This window comes from Leucoraja erinacea, chromosome 31, assembly GCF_028641065.1.
Source record: "Leucoraja erinacea ecotype New England chromosome 31, Leri_hhj_1, whole genome shotgun sequence".
NCBI lineage: Eukaryota > Metazoa > Chordata > Chondrichthyes > Rajiformes > Rajidae > Leucoraja > Leucoraja erinaceus.
Window position 1 is genome coordinate 11,208,242 of NC_073407.1, and position 14,975 is coordinate 11,223,216.

At 47.3% G+C, this 14,975-nt stretch overlaps 1 protein-coding gene across 5 annotated transcripts in view; it reads right to left on the reverse strand.

Moving 5' to 3' along the window:
- rgs3a (regulator of G protein signaling 3a) overlaps positions 1 to 14,975 on the reverse strand; it is a 191,626-nt gene that overhangs the window by 161,849 nt on the left and 14,802 nt on the right. The window contains exon 1 of one of the 5 annotated variants that reach the window (XM_055659930.1): positions 7,592 to 9,283. The exons of the other annotated variants lie outside the window; for them this stretch is intronic. Coding sequence (XP_055515905.1) covers positions 7,592 to 7,673 — 82 coding nt within the window. The 5' untranslated portion in view covers positions 7,674 to 9,283. Of the gene's footprint in view, positions 1 to 7,591; positions 9,284 to 14,975 lie in introns of those variants that run through there. 5 annotated transcript variants of the gene reach the window in all.

Sequence of the window (14,975 nt, forward strand, 5' to 3'; positions counted from 1 at the left end):
GGTCCTGACGTCTCCGGCCATCCCCCTGGACAGGAGCTGAGAGACGTCAGGACCACCAGAAGCCGCTCCCCGATGCGCCGCTACAGCGACAAGTGACAGTTCGCCCACAGCCCGAGCTGCGCCCCCTCATCGGGACACCGACCCCCAGGCCCACTGCAAGCACGGAGATCCCAGAGACTCACAGCCAGCAACAACTCTAGCCCAGCCCCGCTCCAACTCCAGAGGAACCCGGGTTGCGGATGAGGGAGCGCAGCTCGGGCTGTGGGCGAACTGCCACTTGTCGCCGTAGCGGCCCAACGGGGAGCGGATTCCTCTGGAGTTGGAGGGACAGGGAGACACAGCGGCTTTTGAGAATGGTGGGCAATCACTTCCAAAGTTCTGCCCACACAGTCAGTACACCTCTCCTACACATGTCTCCCGCACTAAGATCATCTCGCAGAGAATGATCCCAGCCTAACCCTCCCTATTCTCTCCTATTCTGCAAGAAAAAACTACATTGAAGACTCAAACTCGCGATCGAGTAACTGCCGGGATCGAGGCTCAAACTCGCGACCTTGCGGATACGAGCCGAGCACTCTACCACTGAGCCAGCCGTTAAAATCTACGTTAAAAATCTTCCATTCCGAAAGCCAAAAAATTCTGAATTACGAAAAGTGTCTGGTCCCAAGGCTTTCAGATAAAAGGTTGTGCACCTGTACCATCATGTTGAGCACCACACAACACCAAGCATAACTATGAACTACGGACTGTCTTTGGTTGCGCCAAGGACTTCAGGCTTATTTGCACTAGAACTTATCTGGGTGTAGGCCTGTTAAGCTGCAGCAAGGAAGAATGTCAATGTTCAGTTGTCAGTACATCAGACTTGAATATTCTTGACCCTCTTGCTTTGCAGATGCAGAGTGAAGGGCAGATGGGGACGTGGCAGGTTGCATGTTCTTCATCATCATCATCATCATCGCTTAAAACATTAGCGACGTAGTGGCGCTGATTTCCGACGGGAACGGTGACGGACACACCACACATCTCTGTCCTCCAGTTCCTGCGGACTTCTGCCGCTGGAAGTATAGGATTTTGGTGTGTGTGCTTTATCATCATTCCTTACAACGCTATGTTCGACAGTGATCGCAACTTCTACTGAAGTGTGGATGGCTAGAAACTCATCCGCCCTTTGACAGGTCTTGTTTTTGGCCCTGCTAGGGGTCCACAGTCCCCTCCTCACCTGGCAAACCAGGTGGGGGAGACGGTTTAGTGGCCGACTATCCGACCATGGAGCAGGTAGCACGGGATTACATAGTACCCGTGGCGTGGGGAGAACTCCCCCCGACCTGACCTGAAAGTTCAACTGGACCTCATCAACGACTCTCTGCATGTTAAGCTGGAAGCTCACGATCATCTCCACTTCAGCACCATCGATGCCGACTGGGGCGTGTGGTAACACACCATTTCCTGACGTTGATGAGCATCTCCGCTTTGCTGACATTGTTGGAGATAGACACAAAATGCTGGGGTAACTCAATGAGTCAGGCAGCATCTCTGGAGAAATTGGAGTAGGTGATGTTTCAGGTCAAAACCTTTCTTCAGACCAAGAGTCAGGGGAGAGGTAAACTAGAGGTATGAAAGGTTTCAGAACACATCAGACCCGGCACCGATGACTGAGGAAAGGTGGAGCCCACAGTGATCCATTGTTGCCTGTGGAAGGGGTGAAAACGAAGGGATATATGGATATGAACAGTGGAACAGGCAAGGGTGGGGGAAGGGTGGAGAGAGAGGGAATGCAGGGGTCATTTGAAGTTAATATTCATACCACTGAGCCCAAGCGAAACACAAGATGCTGGTTCTCCAATTTGCATTGGCCTCACTGGAGCTAGTTATCAACTTCAGGAAGTGCAGTGGAGTTCATGCTTCAATCAGCATCAGTGCTGCTGACATGGAAATGTCTGAGCACCTCATGTTCCTTGGCGTGAATATTACCAGCGATCTGTCATGGATCAACTCCACTGCTGCAACAACCAACGCCTCAACTTCCTCAGACAGCCACAAATGCAGCACGTTTCCAATGACTCTCCCAAACGTTGAGAGATGCACCACATAACGCATTCTGCCGGGCAGCGTCACAGCCTGGTTTGGCGATAGCTCTGCCCAAGCCCACAGTAAATTGCACAGAGTAGCAGATGTAGCCCAGTCCATCGCACAGACCAAACTCGCCACCATCGACTCAACGCTGCCTCGGAAAAGCAGCCAACATAATCAAAGAATTGTCCCACCATAGTCACTCCTTCTGCTCCCCATTCCCGTCTGGCAGAAGATAAAGGAAGGAGTCAGGGGCAGCATCTTCCCCTCGGATGTCAAGCATCTGAACGGTCCTTCCATAGGCTAGGGGAATGTTTGATCCACCTCTACCCCATTGTGGACATTGGCCTTTGTCTATGGAACTGATGCGCTATAGTGCTGAGACTTCTATTCTGCACTCTGTATCTTCCCCTTTGCTCTATCTATTGTACTTATGTTCGACTTGATTGTATTTATGTCTGGTGTGACATGATCTGATGGGATAGCATTAAAGACAAAGCTTTTCACTGTACCTCGGTACACATGACAATAATAAACCTATACCTAGATATACAGGATAAGTCTGGGAGCTTGCTTTTGTCTTTTAGTTTAGTTTAGAGATGCAGCGTGGAAACAGGCCCTTCGGCCCACCGAGTCCGCACTGACCAGCAATCCCTGCACATTAACACAACCTTACACACACTGGGGACAATTTTACACTTATACCAAGCCAACGAACCTACAAACCTGCACGTCTTTGTGGTGTGGAAGGAAGCCTAAGATCTTGGGGGAAACCTACGCAGGTCACAGGGAGAATGTACAAACTCTGTACAGACAGTACCTGTAGTCAGAATCAAACCAGGGTCTCTGGCGCTGTATGTCAGCAACTCTACCGCTGCGCCACCGTGCCACCTGTCTCTGGAATAGGTCATGATTTCAATTTTAGGTAGATATACTTGCCTTGTGGCTGCACTAAGTAGCTTGGCAGTCAGAGCTAACTTTGGAGAAGAAGCCTACAGCCGCACTGCCAGGGTGCAATTGGAATCCAAAGTATTTGCTTCATCCAATTTACTCCACAAATTTCTGGATATCAGGTGCGGTTTAATGCACGTTAAACTGTGTGCAATAAACTGGAGATTTAATCCTGCAGGAGATGATTGAAATGGATTATCCACTCAGCACTTCACCTTCAGATGCTTCACAGCTTGTTGTGGGCACTTTTACAACCTGCCTCCACTGAAGTAACACTGTTACGGCTGCTGGTTTCCCAATTATTGTTAAATTGTCCACACCATTCGTGAATGGGAGCAGCTGGACTGCATATCTTTGGTCTCATTTTTTGGTTGTGGAGTTTAGTTCAGTTTAGTTATTGTCACATGCACCGAGGTACAGTGCAAAGCTTTTGTTGCGTGCTAACCCCAGTCAGCGGAAACATTGAAACGTCAAAAATAGGTGCAGGAGTAGGCCATTCGTCCCTTCGAGCCAGCACTGCCATTCAATATGATCACATGGCTGATCATCCAGAATCAGTACCCCGATCCTGTTTTCTCCCCATATCCCTTGATTCCGTTAGCCCTAAGAGCTACCGTGCCCTCCATAAAAACCCATCACTTATTTATTTGCCTCTGTAATCCACAATTTGAGATTCCCTCGGATGGTCACGTCGCACAACGACCCGGCATAGACATATCTGCACTTTAGACTGTTTTACTGTTTTACTTTTCTTTTTTTTTTAATAAATCGTGTTTCTCGGGGTATCTAAATTTTATTACTTGTTTAAGTTATGACATCGGATGGAAGCTGCATACCAAATCTCGTTGCACCTATGTGCAATGACAATTAAATATATTATTAATATTATTATAACGTTTGGTGCCAGGGAAAGTCCCGTAAAGTCCGATTAAAGATAGTCAGTGCGTCACCAATGAGGTAGATAGTAGCTCAGGACTGCTATCTAGTTGTTAATATCCCTGTTTATACATGTTTATATCTCTGCGTTCATGTTTCACATAGTAGAACCATATTAAACACATTTGGCTTATTCTCCTACACTTCATGATGAACCTTGAAGAATTCCTGGATGGATAATAGTACGAGAATCACCAGCCTAGGATATTTTGATGGGATATTATTCTGCTGCTGCTATAGTTAGTTCAGTTTAAAAGATGCAGCATAGAAACAGGCCCTTCAGCCCATCATAGTCTACACCGACCATCGATCACCCATTCACCTAAGTTCTATGTTATCCCATCTGTGTCACCCATTCCCTGCTACACTAGGGGAAAATTTTACAGAGGGTCAATTAACCTACAAACTTGCACATCTTTGGTTGTGGGAGAAAACCAAGATTAACCTCACGTGATCAGAGAGAGAACACGCAAACTCCACAGACAGCACCCGACGTCAGGATCGAACCTGGGTCTCTGGCGCTGTGAGGCAATAGATCTACCAGCTGCGCCCCTGTGCTGAGTTTGCTAGAAATCTTGAATTGCTGGATAGGGGATAGGTTCTGCGTTTATTCCATAATACCAGTGCCTTTTTTAAAAAAGTTTAATTGAGTTTAGTTACAGCACGGAAACAAGACTTTTGGCCCAGTGAATCCGCGCTGACCAGCAACCCCCCTACGCTAACACAATCCTACACACGGGAAAATGCACCATTTTACCGAAGCCAATTAACCGACACACCTGCACGTCTTTGTGGTGTGTGAGGAAACCACTGCAACAGGAGAAAACCCACCCAGGTCACGGGGAAAACGTGCAAACTTCGTACAGACAGCACCTGTGGTCAGGATCAAACCCGGGGTCTCTGGCGCTGTAAAGCAGTGACTCTACTGCTGCGCCACCATGCCACACTTATCGGATTTAGTGTAGTGTAGTCTATTATTGTCACGTGTACCGAGGTACAGTGAGAAGCTTTTTGTGGCGTGCTAACCAAGGAGTGGACGTCTCTCGCATGGTGACTTGCTTGAAGTTTATAAAGTAGCAGTAAAATAGATGGATGTAACATGACACTGAAAAGTGTGACATTTAAATGTATCACAATAATGAGAAGCAGAGACTAAATGAGAATAACAGGAGATTAATCAATGAAGGAACATTTCACTTTGGCACACTGGTGCAGTGGTAGAGTTGCTGCCTTACAGCGCCAGTGACCCGGGTTCGATCCTGGCTACGGGTACTGTCTGTATGGAGTTTGTTCGTTCTCCCCGTGACCTGCGTGGGTTTTCTCCGGGAACCTCAGTTTCCTCCTACACTCCAAAGACGTACGGGTTTGTAGGATAATTAACTTGGTATAAATGCAAAAATTGTCCCGAGTGTAGAATAGTGTTAATGTGTGGGGATCGCTGGTCAGTGCGGACTCTCTGGGCCAAAGAGCCCGTCTCTGCACAGTATCTCTAAAGAAAACCCAAATCAAGATGCATTCTCAATATTACGTTACCCTCACTGTTTTACAAGCTTCCACCCCAAACATTCAAGCTGATCTTCAACAAAGCAATAGGATTGATAACATCGGTCCAGTGGAAATGTAAGCTGTCAGGATAGCAGGCACATTGCTGATCATGTACTGTCTTTTCAGGTGAGGCAGAGGTCCACTTGCACCTACTCCAACCACATCTACTGTATCTGCTGTGGACTCCTATATCTCGGCGAGCCCAAGCGCAAGCTGGGCAATCGTTTTGCTGAATACCTCCGCTCAGTCCGCCTGGACCTACCTGATCTCCCGGTTGCCAAGCACTTTAACTCCCCCTCCCATTCCTTTCTGACCTTTCTGTCCTAGGTCCCCTCCATTGTCAGAGTGAGGCTAAATGCAAAGTGGAGGAACAGCACCTCATATTTTGCTTGGACAGCTTACAGCCCTCTAATTTCAAGTTCTTGCTTCCTTCTCCCTCCAACCCTCCCCCCATCCTGGTACTCCCACCAGTCTGACTGTCCTCGTGATTAAATTTTATATTTTTATGCTTCATTGTCAACTTCCCCTAGATAACAATGATCTATTCCACATTTTCCTTGAACCGCATCACCTTTGATCTCTCGTTTTCACACCTTCCCCTTCGACATCTCAGTGCCTCCCTCTCCCCTGGCTCTGTCAGAAGAAGGGTCTCGACCCGAAACCTCACCCACCCCTTCTAGTTGCCCGTCCCGCTGAGTTACTCCAGCATTTTGTGTCTATGTATAATTATATCTGTACATTGGTGAAGCATTCTAGACCCAAGAATGAACTTCAGGCAGACATATTTCTGCAAACCATGTACGATAAAAATCATGGGTTCTTTTTTCCATCTACGATTTTTAATGTATTTATAAATCATTTCATAATTTAGGATATTAATATTATTAAGGATCCAGTTAATTAATGTAAAATTAGTGTAAGCATAGGGTTGATGGGTGCCGCAGACTTTTTCAGCTTGTAGAGCTTATTTCTGTGAAACTAAAATCTTCTTAAGGGCATTACTAAACTACGTATATTTTGGCAAGTCTGTCGCAATGCGCAATGCCACCTGACAGCGCCAGAGACCCGGGCTCGATCCTGACAGCGGATGCTGTCTGTACGGAGTTTTCCCTGTACCCATGCTCCGGTTTCCTCCCACATTCTAAAGACGTGCAGGTTTGCAGGTTAATTGGCCTCCATGAATTGTCTCTAGCGTGTGTAGGATAGAACGAGGAACAATTTTACAAGAGGCCCATTAACCTGCAAACCTGCACGTGGGGTGATCGAAGGTCAGCACGGACTCGATGGGCCGAAGGGGCAGTTTCCACACTGTGTCTCCAAACTAAACTCTCATATTTACATTCCTACATAAATGTATATCATAGCACAGTCTGAATTTCGTATCAGTCATACAGCATGGAAAATGGCCCTTTGGACCAACTTCCCCACCCCGTCCATACATGTCCCATCTACTGTGTTTAAGAAGGAACTGCAGATGCTGGAGGATCAAAGGTTTCCTTCGCTCCATAGATGCTGCTGCACCCCGCTGAGTTTCTCCAGCTTTTTTGTATGTCCCATCTACTCTAGTTCCACCTGCCTGCATTTGGCCCATATACCAATAAACATCCTATCCATGTACCTGTCTAAACGTTTCTTAAACGTTGTGATAGTACCTGCCTCAATTACCTCCTCCAGCAGCTCGCTCCATACACCCACCACCCTTTGTGTAAAAATGTTACCCTTCAGTGTCCCTTTAAATCTTGCCCCCAGCACTGTAACCCTATGTCCTCATTATAATTATAAATATAACTTAAAAAAACAATATAAAAAGCAAAAAGGCTATAAAGAATTTAACTTTCCATTTTCTGTGACATAGAAACCTGCATGACAGAAAAGATCATTATCTTTACATTTCCAATACAACACCCAGTTTCACTGCAAATGCTTCAAAACACGTTGGAGAATAAATTAAAACTAGGTGTGTGGAAATGTGAGTCTGCACAGTTCTCACGTTATCCATGGCTTGTGCGCACGAACAATATTTAACGCCTCCCTCCTACACGCATCCACAATATGTACAAAAGATATACAAGTGGCATTTGTCCCTTACCAAATGTTGTGAGGTAAAACGAGTCCAGAACATTGGAGAATCTGTTGCAAAAGGAAACTCGGTGGATGCTGCCGTGCTCCATTGTGAATGCCAAACTCACTGCTGTAATCTGAATCCCCGATGTTTCAAAACAGTAACTCAAGAGGCCGTTAGAAGTACAGTATCGAGCATGGTTGGTAAGAGCAGAGGTGCTTCCGGGCTAGCACTGCTAACCGCCCTTGCTTTGAACGGGGCCACTCTCGTGACCATAGTGATGAGAATAAGCATTTGTTCCCATTGGCTGCCTGGCCGTTTTGAATGGAGCCTTTTCCCAGCATTAGCTGGCCTGTCGCTGGCAGTAAGGAATGACCTGACAATGCACGCTGGTATCCGACAGGAGAGCATGTCCAAAACCCTGAAATGGAGCTGCTGCTCACGGCTTCAAAGAAGCTGCAATCGTCCAAGGTTTAAATTCAGCACCAGTAACTAGCGATTCCTGTTCTGTGGCCCTCGTAATCCAAGTACAAAAGTAATTAATGACCCCTTTCCAGAGAAGGAGTAAGATTCTCGTTCTCACTGAACAGGTTGGGAAGGGATTAAATTGCAATTCAACGGGGCATAATCTGATCTCTGAACCACTGTTCCAAGTAAGGAACACTGCAAGAACTGCTACTGCAACAGATATCCTATTGAACAATGACACATAGGCTTTACACAAGTTCTTTATCCCCCACGCATTAACTGTTGCTCACCTTTATCTTCAACAGAGAGAAAAAAAACAATTAAACAAAATGTTAGAAATCGGCATGGTGTCACTGATAGGTGGTAATTTTCTTTAAAACGTGCGGTGGTAACACTTGCATTGGCTGTGCGGGCACGTCATGTCTTCCAAATGGTCAAATACATTCAGATCAATAGCCAGATATTAGTCAAAGACGGATATAAAAAGCTGGAGTAACTCAGCGGGTCAGACAGCATCTCTGGGGAAAAGGAATAGGTGACATATCGGGTCGAGACCCTTCTTCAAACTGAGAGTCAGGGGACATTTATATTGGTCTACATTACATACATTTTGGTCTACAGCCATTCTTCAAAAAGTGACATAAGGAGTCAATAATTGTGCTATTTATAGACATAGTCATGCAACACAGAAACAGGCCCTTCGGCCCAACTCATCCATGCTGACCAAGATGCCCCATCTAAGCTAGTCTCATTTGCCCGCAATTGGTCCATATCATTCAAACCTTTTGTGTAGAAGATGCTGGTTTACACTCAAGATAGACATAAAATGCCGGAGTAACTCAGCCGGTCAGGCAGTATCTCTGGAGAAAAGGTATGGGTGACGTTTCGGATCAAGATCCATCTTCGGACTTCTAAACCTTAGTTTAAACCTTTCCAATCCATGGTTATGCATTTACAAATAACTGCTCTCTCGTATTCATTTTGTATTACACCAGGAACACTCAGCCCTAGATCTCCTGACCATAGAGATGAAGCACAAACAGCTGTCCTCAACATCACGGCACTTGACCAAGGGCTAATATTAAAGTCAATAGAAGTCAGAGAGGACAACTCTCCACTGTCTGAAATCTTAGCTAACACTTGGGCGGCTCGGTGGCTTGGAGCTACCACTACCTCACAGCGCCAGAGACCCAGGTTCGATCCTGACTACGGATGCCGTCTGTATGGAGTTTGTACGTTCTCCCCGTGACCTGCGTGAGTTTTCTCCGAGATCTTCAGTTTCCTCCCACACTCCAAAGACGTACAGGTTTGTAGGCTATTTGGCTTGGTGTAAATGTAAAATTATCCCTAGAGTGCGTAGATTAGTGTTAATGTGCGGGGGTCGTGGGTCGGCGCGGTCTTGGTGGGCCGAAGGGCCTGTTTCAGTGCTGTATCTCTAAACTAAACTAAACAAAAGGTGCATTAGTCACGAAGAAAGGTCCTGATCTGAAACGTCGCCTATACATGTCCTCCAGAGATACTGCCTGACCCGTCGAGTTACTCCAGAGCTTTGGAGTAACTCAGCGGAACAGGCAGCATCTCTGGAGAGCAGGTGTGGATGCTGCCTGTCTCGCTGAGTTACTCCAGCATTTTGCATCTATCTTTGGCTTAAATCACCATCTGCAGTTCCTTCCTACACACATTGTGTTCCATGCAGATGTGGTACAGGTGCACAACCTTTTATCCGAAAGCCTTGGGACCAGACACTTGTCGGATTTCGGACATTTTCGGATTTCAGAATGGAAGATTTTTAGCGTAGATTAGGTAGGTAGCGCGGGCGGCTTCAAAAGTCTGGAGCAGCTGCCTCCTCCCCGGAGACCGGGAGAATCATTGCATAAATGTTAGTCAGTTAGTTTGGAGGGATTTTATGTGGTGGTGGTGGTGTAGGGGTGAAGGGGGAAACTTTAATTCTTAGTCCCCTACCTACCTGGTCGGCGACTCCCAACCTCGCGGAGCTGGGGGCTCCGTCCGGCCGCGGGCGGCGCCGGTTGTGGCTCCGACCCCGGCAACTCTATCCCTGGCTGCGAGGCGCTCCAAATCCAGCGCGGCCCGCGGCCGGACGTCCCAGCTCCGAGAATGTCGGGAGTCGGCGGCGTCGCAGCCAAAGATCCTAGAGGAGCTCCGCTATAGGATCTTTGGTCGCAGCGCTGGGATACCAGCGGGGAGCGGGCAATGCCTTACCGGGTCGCCGTGCGGTAAGCTCCGGAGCGCTGTGGCCGCCTTCTTCCAACATTCGCGGAGCGTCGCTGGATTTGGAGCCGCGGAGCTGGGGGCTCCGTCCGGCCGCGGGCGGCGCCGGTTGGAGCTCCGACCCCGGCAACTCGACCCCTGGCTGCGCGGCTCCAAATCCAGCGACGCTCCGCGATGTTGTGTGTCGGCGGCCACAGAGCTCCGGAGCTTGCCGCACGGCGACCCGGTAAGGCATTGCCCGCTCCCCGCTGGTATCCCAGCGCTGCGACGTCGCCGACTCCCGACATTCGCGGAGCTGGGGCGTCCGGCCGCGGGCCGCGCTGGATTTGGAGCGCCTCGCAGCCAGGGATAGAGTTGCCGGGGTCGGAGCTACAACCGGCGCCGCCCGCTGCCCCACCGGCCACAGCGCTGCGGAGCTTACTGCACAGCGACCCGGTAAGGCATTGACCGCTCCCCGCCTCTCCGACCAGGTAGGGGACTAAGAATTAAAGTTTACCCCTTCACCCCCCTTCACATAAAAGCCCTCCAAACTAACTGACTAACATTTAAGCAATGATTTACAGATGTTTAAGCGTCTCCCGGTCTCCAGGGAGGAGGCAGCCGCTACAGTAGTACAGACCTGGGTTGACCGTGGGTCGTTTTGGGTCAGGTTTGGCGCCAAACGCGAGCTTTGGTGCGCAGACGACATCTGGAAAAAATGGCCGGTTTTCGGAGCTTTTCGGTTTCTGGAACACCGGATAAAAGGTTGTGCACCTGTAGTTGGAGGGCATTTGCCCCCATCCCTTGTGGTCATATGTTAACCAAAGGGTTTTTTTTTATTTTTTTTTTATTTTTTATTTATTTTATTAGAAGTAGACATATTATGAAGTTTAGTTGCATATTATAGTAAAAAAACTTTTCATATACATCAGTCATACATTATTAAAATTTTCAATTGTCAATTACTTCTACTTCCAATGGGTTTTTTTATATAGGAAAAGAGAGAAAGAGATAGAAAAGTTACAAATATCAAAAAAAGAACAAAAAAGGTGGAATGGATTACTTATAATACGTCATTGGAGATAGGCTCGTAGGTTATAAAATATGACTTTTCATCTAATCCTGAGTTCAAGTTTCAGTTGGGTTTTTGTGCCGGGCCAATCTATCCCGTCAGATAATTAATGAATGGAGCCCATATTTTCAATCAAAAAGTTCTTGTTTGTCCATTAAGACAAATCTAATTCTTTCTAGATATAGGGTCTCCGATATTTCCACAATCCACATTTTAATTGTGGGGGTAACCAAAGGGTTTTTAAGTCCAGCATGACAGATACAGGGATATTACAGATGATGACACAATGCTCAATTTCTGATGAATTTCTGAACTTATTGTGAGATTCAAAAATCACAAATGCTCTTGAGACAAATTCAGACAAAGAAGTGTTTTTATTAATTTCATATTCTGCAGAATAGGTGCCTCTCCTCTGATGTCCCCTAGAGGCACACAAAAATGGAGATTGTATCTATCTTTTATACCTTTCTTCACTATGGTCACTACCTCATGTCTCCCCATCGAGCTTCTGCCAATCAGAACACTAAGGTTTATATTCCCACGAGAACTTCTCGGAACGTCTCCTGACGTCAAAGACTCCCAAGGCTTCTGCTGAAGTTTCTATCTGTTTGCTACTTTTTATCTAGAATTTCTCTCTGTTCTGTATACTGTTACTTTCTTCTACCAGCAGTCTGGCTTCTGCTGACACCTTATTTCTTTCGAAGTTATATTTTTCAGAGTTCTAGTATAAATCAACCATCCCTATTAACCCATTTCTCACATTATGAACCACCTTATCTACTTGTGATGCCTCTTTCTCCTTTTAACTTTCCCCCTCTCACCATAAATCTATCCCCCTCTCCTGTTTGACATTTCCAACACCCAGCAGTGCCTTATCATTTTGATATATTTCTCAGGTTTCCCCTGACACTCTCGAGAAAACAAAGTAAGTTTGTCCTGCACTCCAATCCAGACAACATCCCGGCCAACCTCTTCTGTACTCTCTGTAGTGTGGCAACCAAAACTGTGGACAATACTACAAATGTAGCCAAATCGCTTCAGACAGCTGCGACATTAGCAGCACAGTGGTAGAGTAGCTGCTCACAGCACCAGAAACCCGGGTTCCATCCTGACCTGTGGAGTTCCCACATTTTCTCCGAGTGCTCCGGTTTCCTCCCACATCCCAAATAGTGTGGTTTTGTGGGTTAATTGGCCTCCCTGGCGTGAAGGGAGTGGATGAGAAAGTGGGATAACTTCGAACGGGTGTGAGTGACTTGATCGATAGTTGGCAGGGACTCGGTGGGCCGAAGGGCCTGTTCCCATTCCGTTACTCTATTCTACTCTACACACACCTGCACTCCACTCCAATCAAGAAACATGGAGCTTGAGCAACAATTGTGAGGGAATGCAACTTTAATCAAGGAGTTATTGATATATTCGCGAATGTTTGTACTGTGGTTGCCAGGGAACACATACCACCAGCATTCTCTCTCCGATTCCTTTGTTAGAATGTGTGATAGTCAACTACTTCAGAGCGGTGGCACAGTGGAAAGCCGCTGTTTATTACAAACCAGTCACATGAAAGTTTTTAGACGTCCACATTCAATGCCACCCACCAGGCCTACTCATTATTGAACAATTAATCCAGGTGTTCTATGAAAGAACTTTGGCTGAAAGCCTGACTTCACCTGTGCAACGGCGAATCATAAATAATTCAGTGTTTGCTTCCCCATTTACTCACTGGGTGATCTTTCTCCTCTGCGCCACTTCCCTGCATCATCTCTCTTCCCCCACCCCCCACAAATCATATTTGATTCAATGAATACCTGAACTTGGCCAGGGAATGCCACGTAGACTTCCCGCCGGGCTGCTGCTTGGGGACGCGGCTGGAGGTCTTTATCGAGGCGCCGCGGTGGCCACGGAGAAGCCCGGTCGTTGGGGCCCGGGTCAGTGGAGCGGCCAACGGAGCCTGAGGCTAGGCCCCGGGAGGTCAGGAGAGGACCTGGCAGCGTGTCCCACTGTACGAACTAATTCAAGAGTTCTCCCGAGTTTCCCCCGATTCGAACTCGGAGATTTACGGTAATGGCCGCTTGTGGGTACTCTGGGCTCTCGTGGACATTTTTCAACATGTTGAAATATCTTCACGAGTCTTCACGAGCTTACCGCGTTTCCCAGAGTACGAGCCGCTAAGAGACGTCCCGAGCTCCGACGTACCCGCAACGTATATTCTAGGTGCTTACCACGAGTTTGATTTTTTTTTTTAAACTCGGGAGAGCTCTTGAATTAGCTTGTACAGTGGGACAACCCCATAAGTGAAGAGGTCGGCACGGCCTCCGGTGAAGGCGCCGACCGAGGGACGAGACGGACACGTGGAATAAGGACCTCGCTGCCGAGGGAAGGAACGAAAGAGGACGCGGTGTGTGGAGACCGCCATGGGGTGAAGAACAAAGGGGAAATTTGGTGGGGGGGGGGGAAGGAGGATTTCTAACTTTGTAGGTGTCCTTCACGGGCGACTATTTCAAGCAAAGAAATTCACTGTGACGGTCACATGTGACAATAAAGTTTTAATTCAAAGTTTAAATGAAGCTTTTTTTCAGCGTCAGTAAGTGGGTCCCATAAAGTACTGGAGTAACTCAGCGGGGCAGGCAGCATCTCTGGAGATAAATAGGATGGGTGACGTTTCACGTTGGGACCCTGTCATTATCTGTACACTGTGGATGGTTCGATTGTAATCAAGTATTGTCTTTCTGCTGACTGGATAGCACGCAACAATGGCTTTTCACTGTGAAACTCGTGAAACTAAATTAAACTAAACTAAACGTCACCCATGCTTTATTGCTGCCTTATCCGCTGAGATACTCCAGCACTTTGTGTCTATCTTTGGTATAAACCAGCACCTGCAGTTCTCTTGTTTCTAGGGGGGGGGGGGGGAAGACAGAACCTCCCTTCCTGATTTCCACTCTTATCATCACAACTGCTGCCTGACTGTCTGAGTAATATATAGGACGCCTGACAGATGACCTAGCAGGCTATCAAAATCAGTCAGGTAAACCTAAAACAATCATAGCATGCAGCGTATTTAATAAAACTGAACACATGGGAGCCTGAGGATTGATTATTAGCCAATATAAAGTGGATCCTGAGGAAGGAGATTATAGTAGAGGCTGCAACTGGTCGGACAACTAGGCTGGGGGAGGGAAGGAGAGGGGGGGGGGGGGGGGGGGGGGAATGCAAGGGTTACTTGAAGTTAGAGAAGTCAATGTTCATTGCACTGGGGTTTAAGCTGCCCAAGCGAAATACGGGGCGCTGTTCCTCCAATTTGCCTTTGGCCTCCTCACTCTGACAGTGGAGGAGGCCCAGGACTGAAAAGTCAGGATTAGGGTTCAGTTCATTTTTCGCACCCCTGAATGGCTATGAAGCGAGGCTCTCTGTAATCGAAGATATTCCCTGTAATTCCATTTGCTGACCTAAAAGCATCATAAACACCACTATCGTATCTGCCTCCACTACCACCCCTGGCAACGCATTCCAGACCCCCAACATTCTGTGTAAAAAAACTTGCCCCACACAGCACGCATAAACATTCCCCCTCACCTTACAGCTACGCCCTCTAGTGTTGGACATTTCCACCCTGCGATAATGACTGACTGTCTACTCTGTCTGCTCTTCTCATTATTATAAATA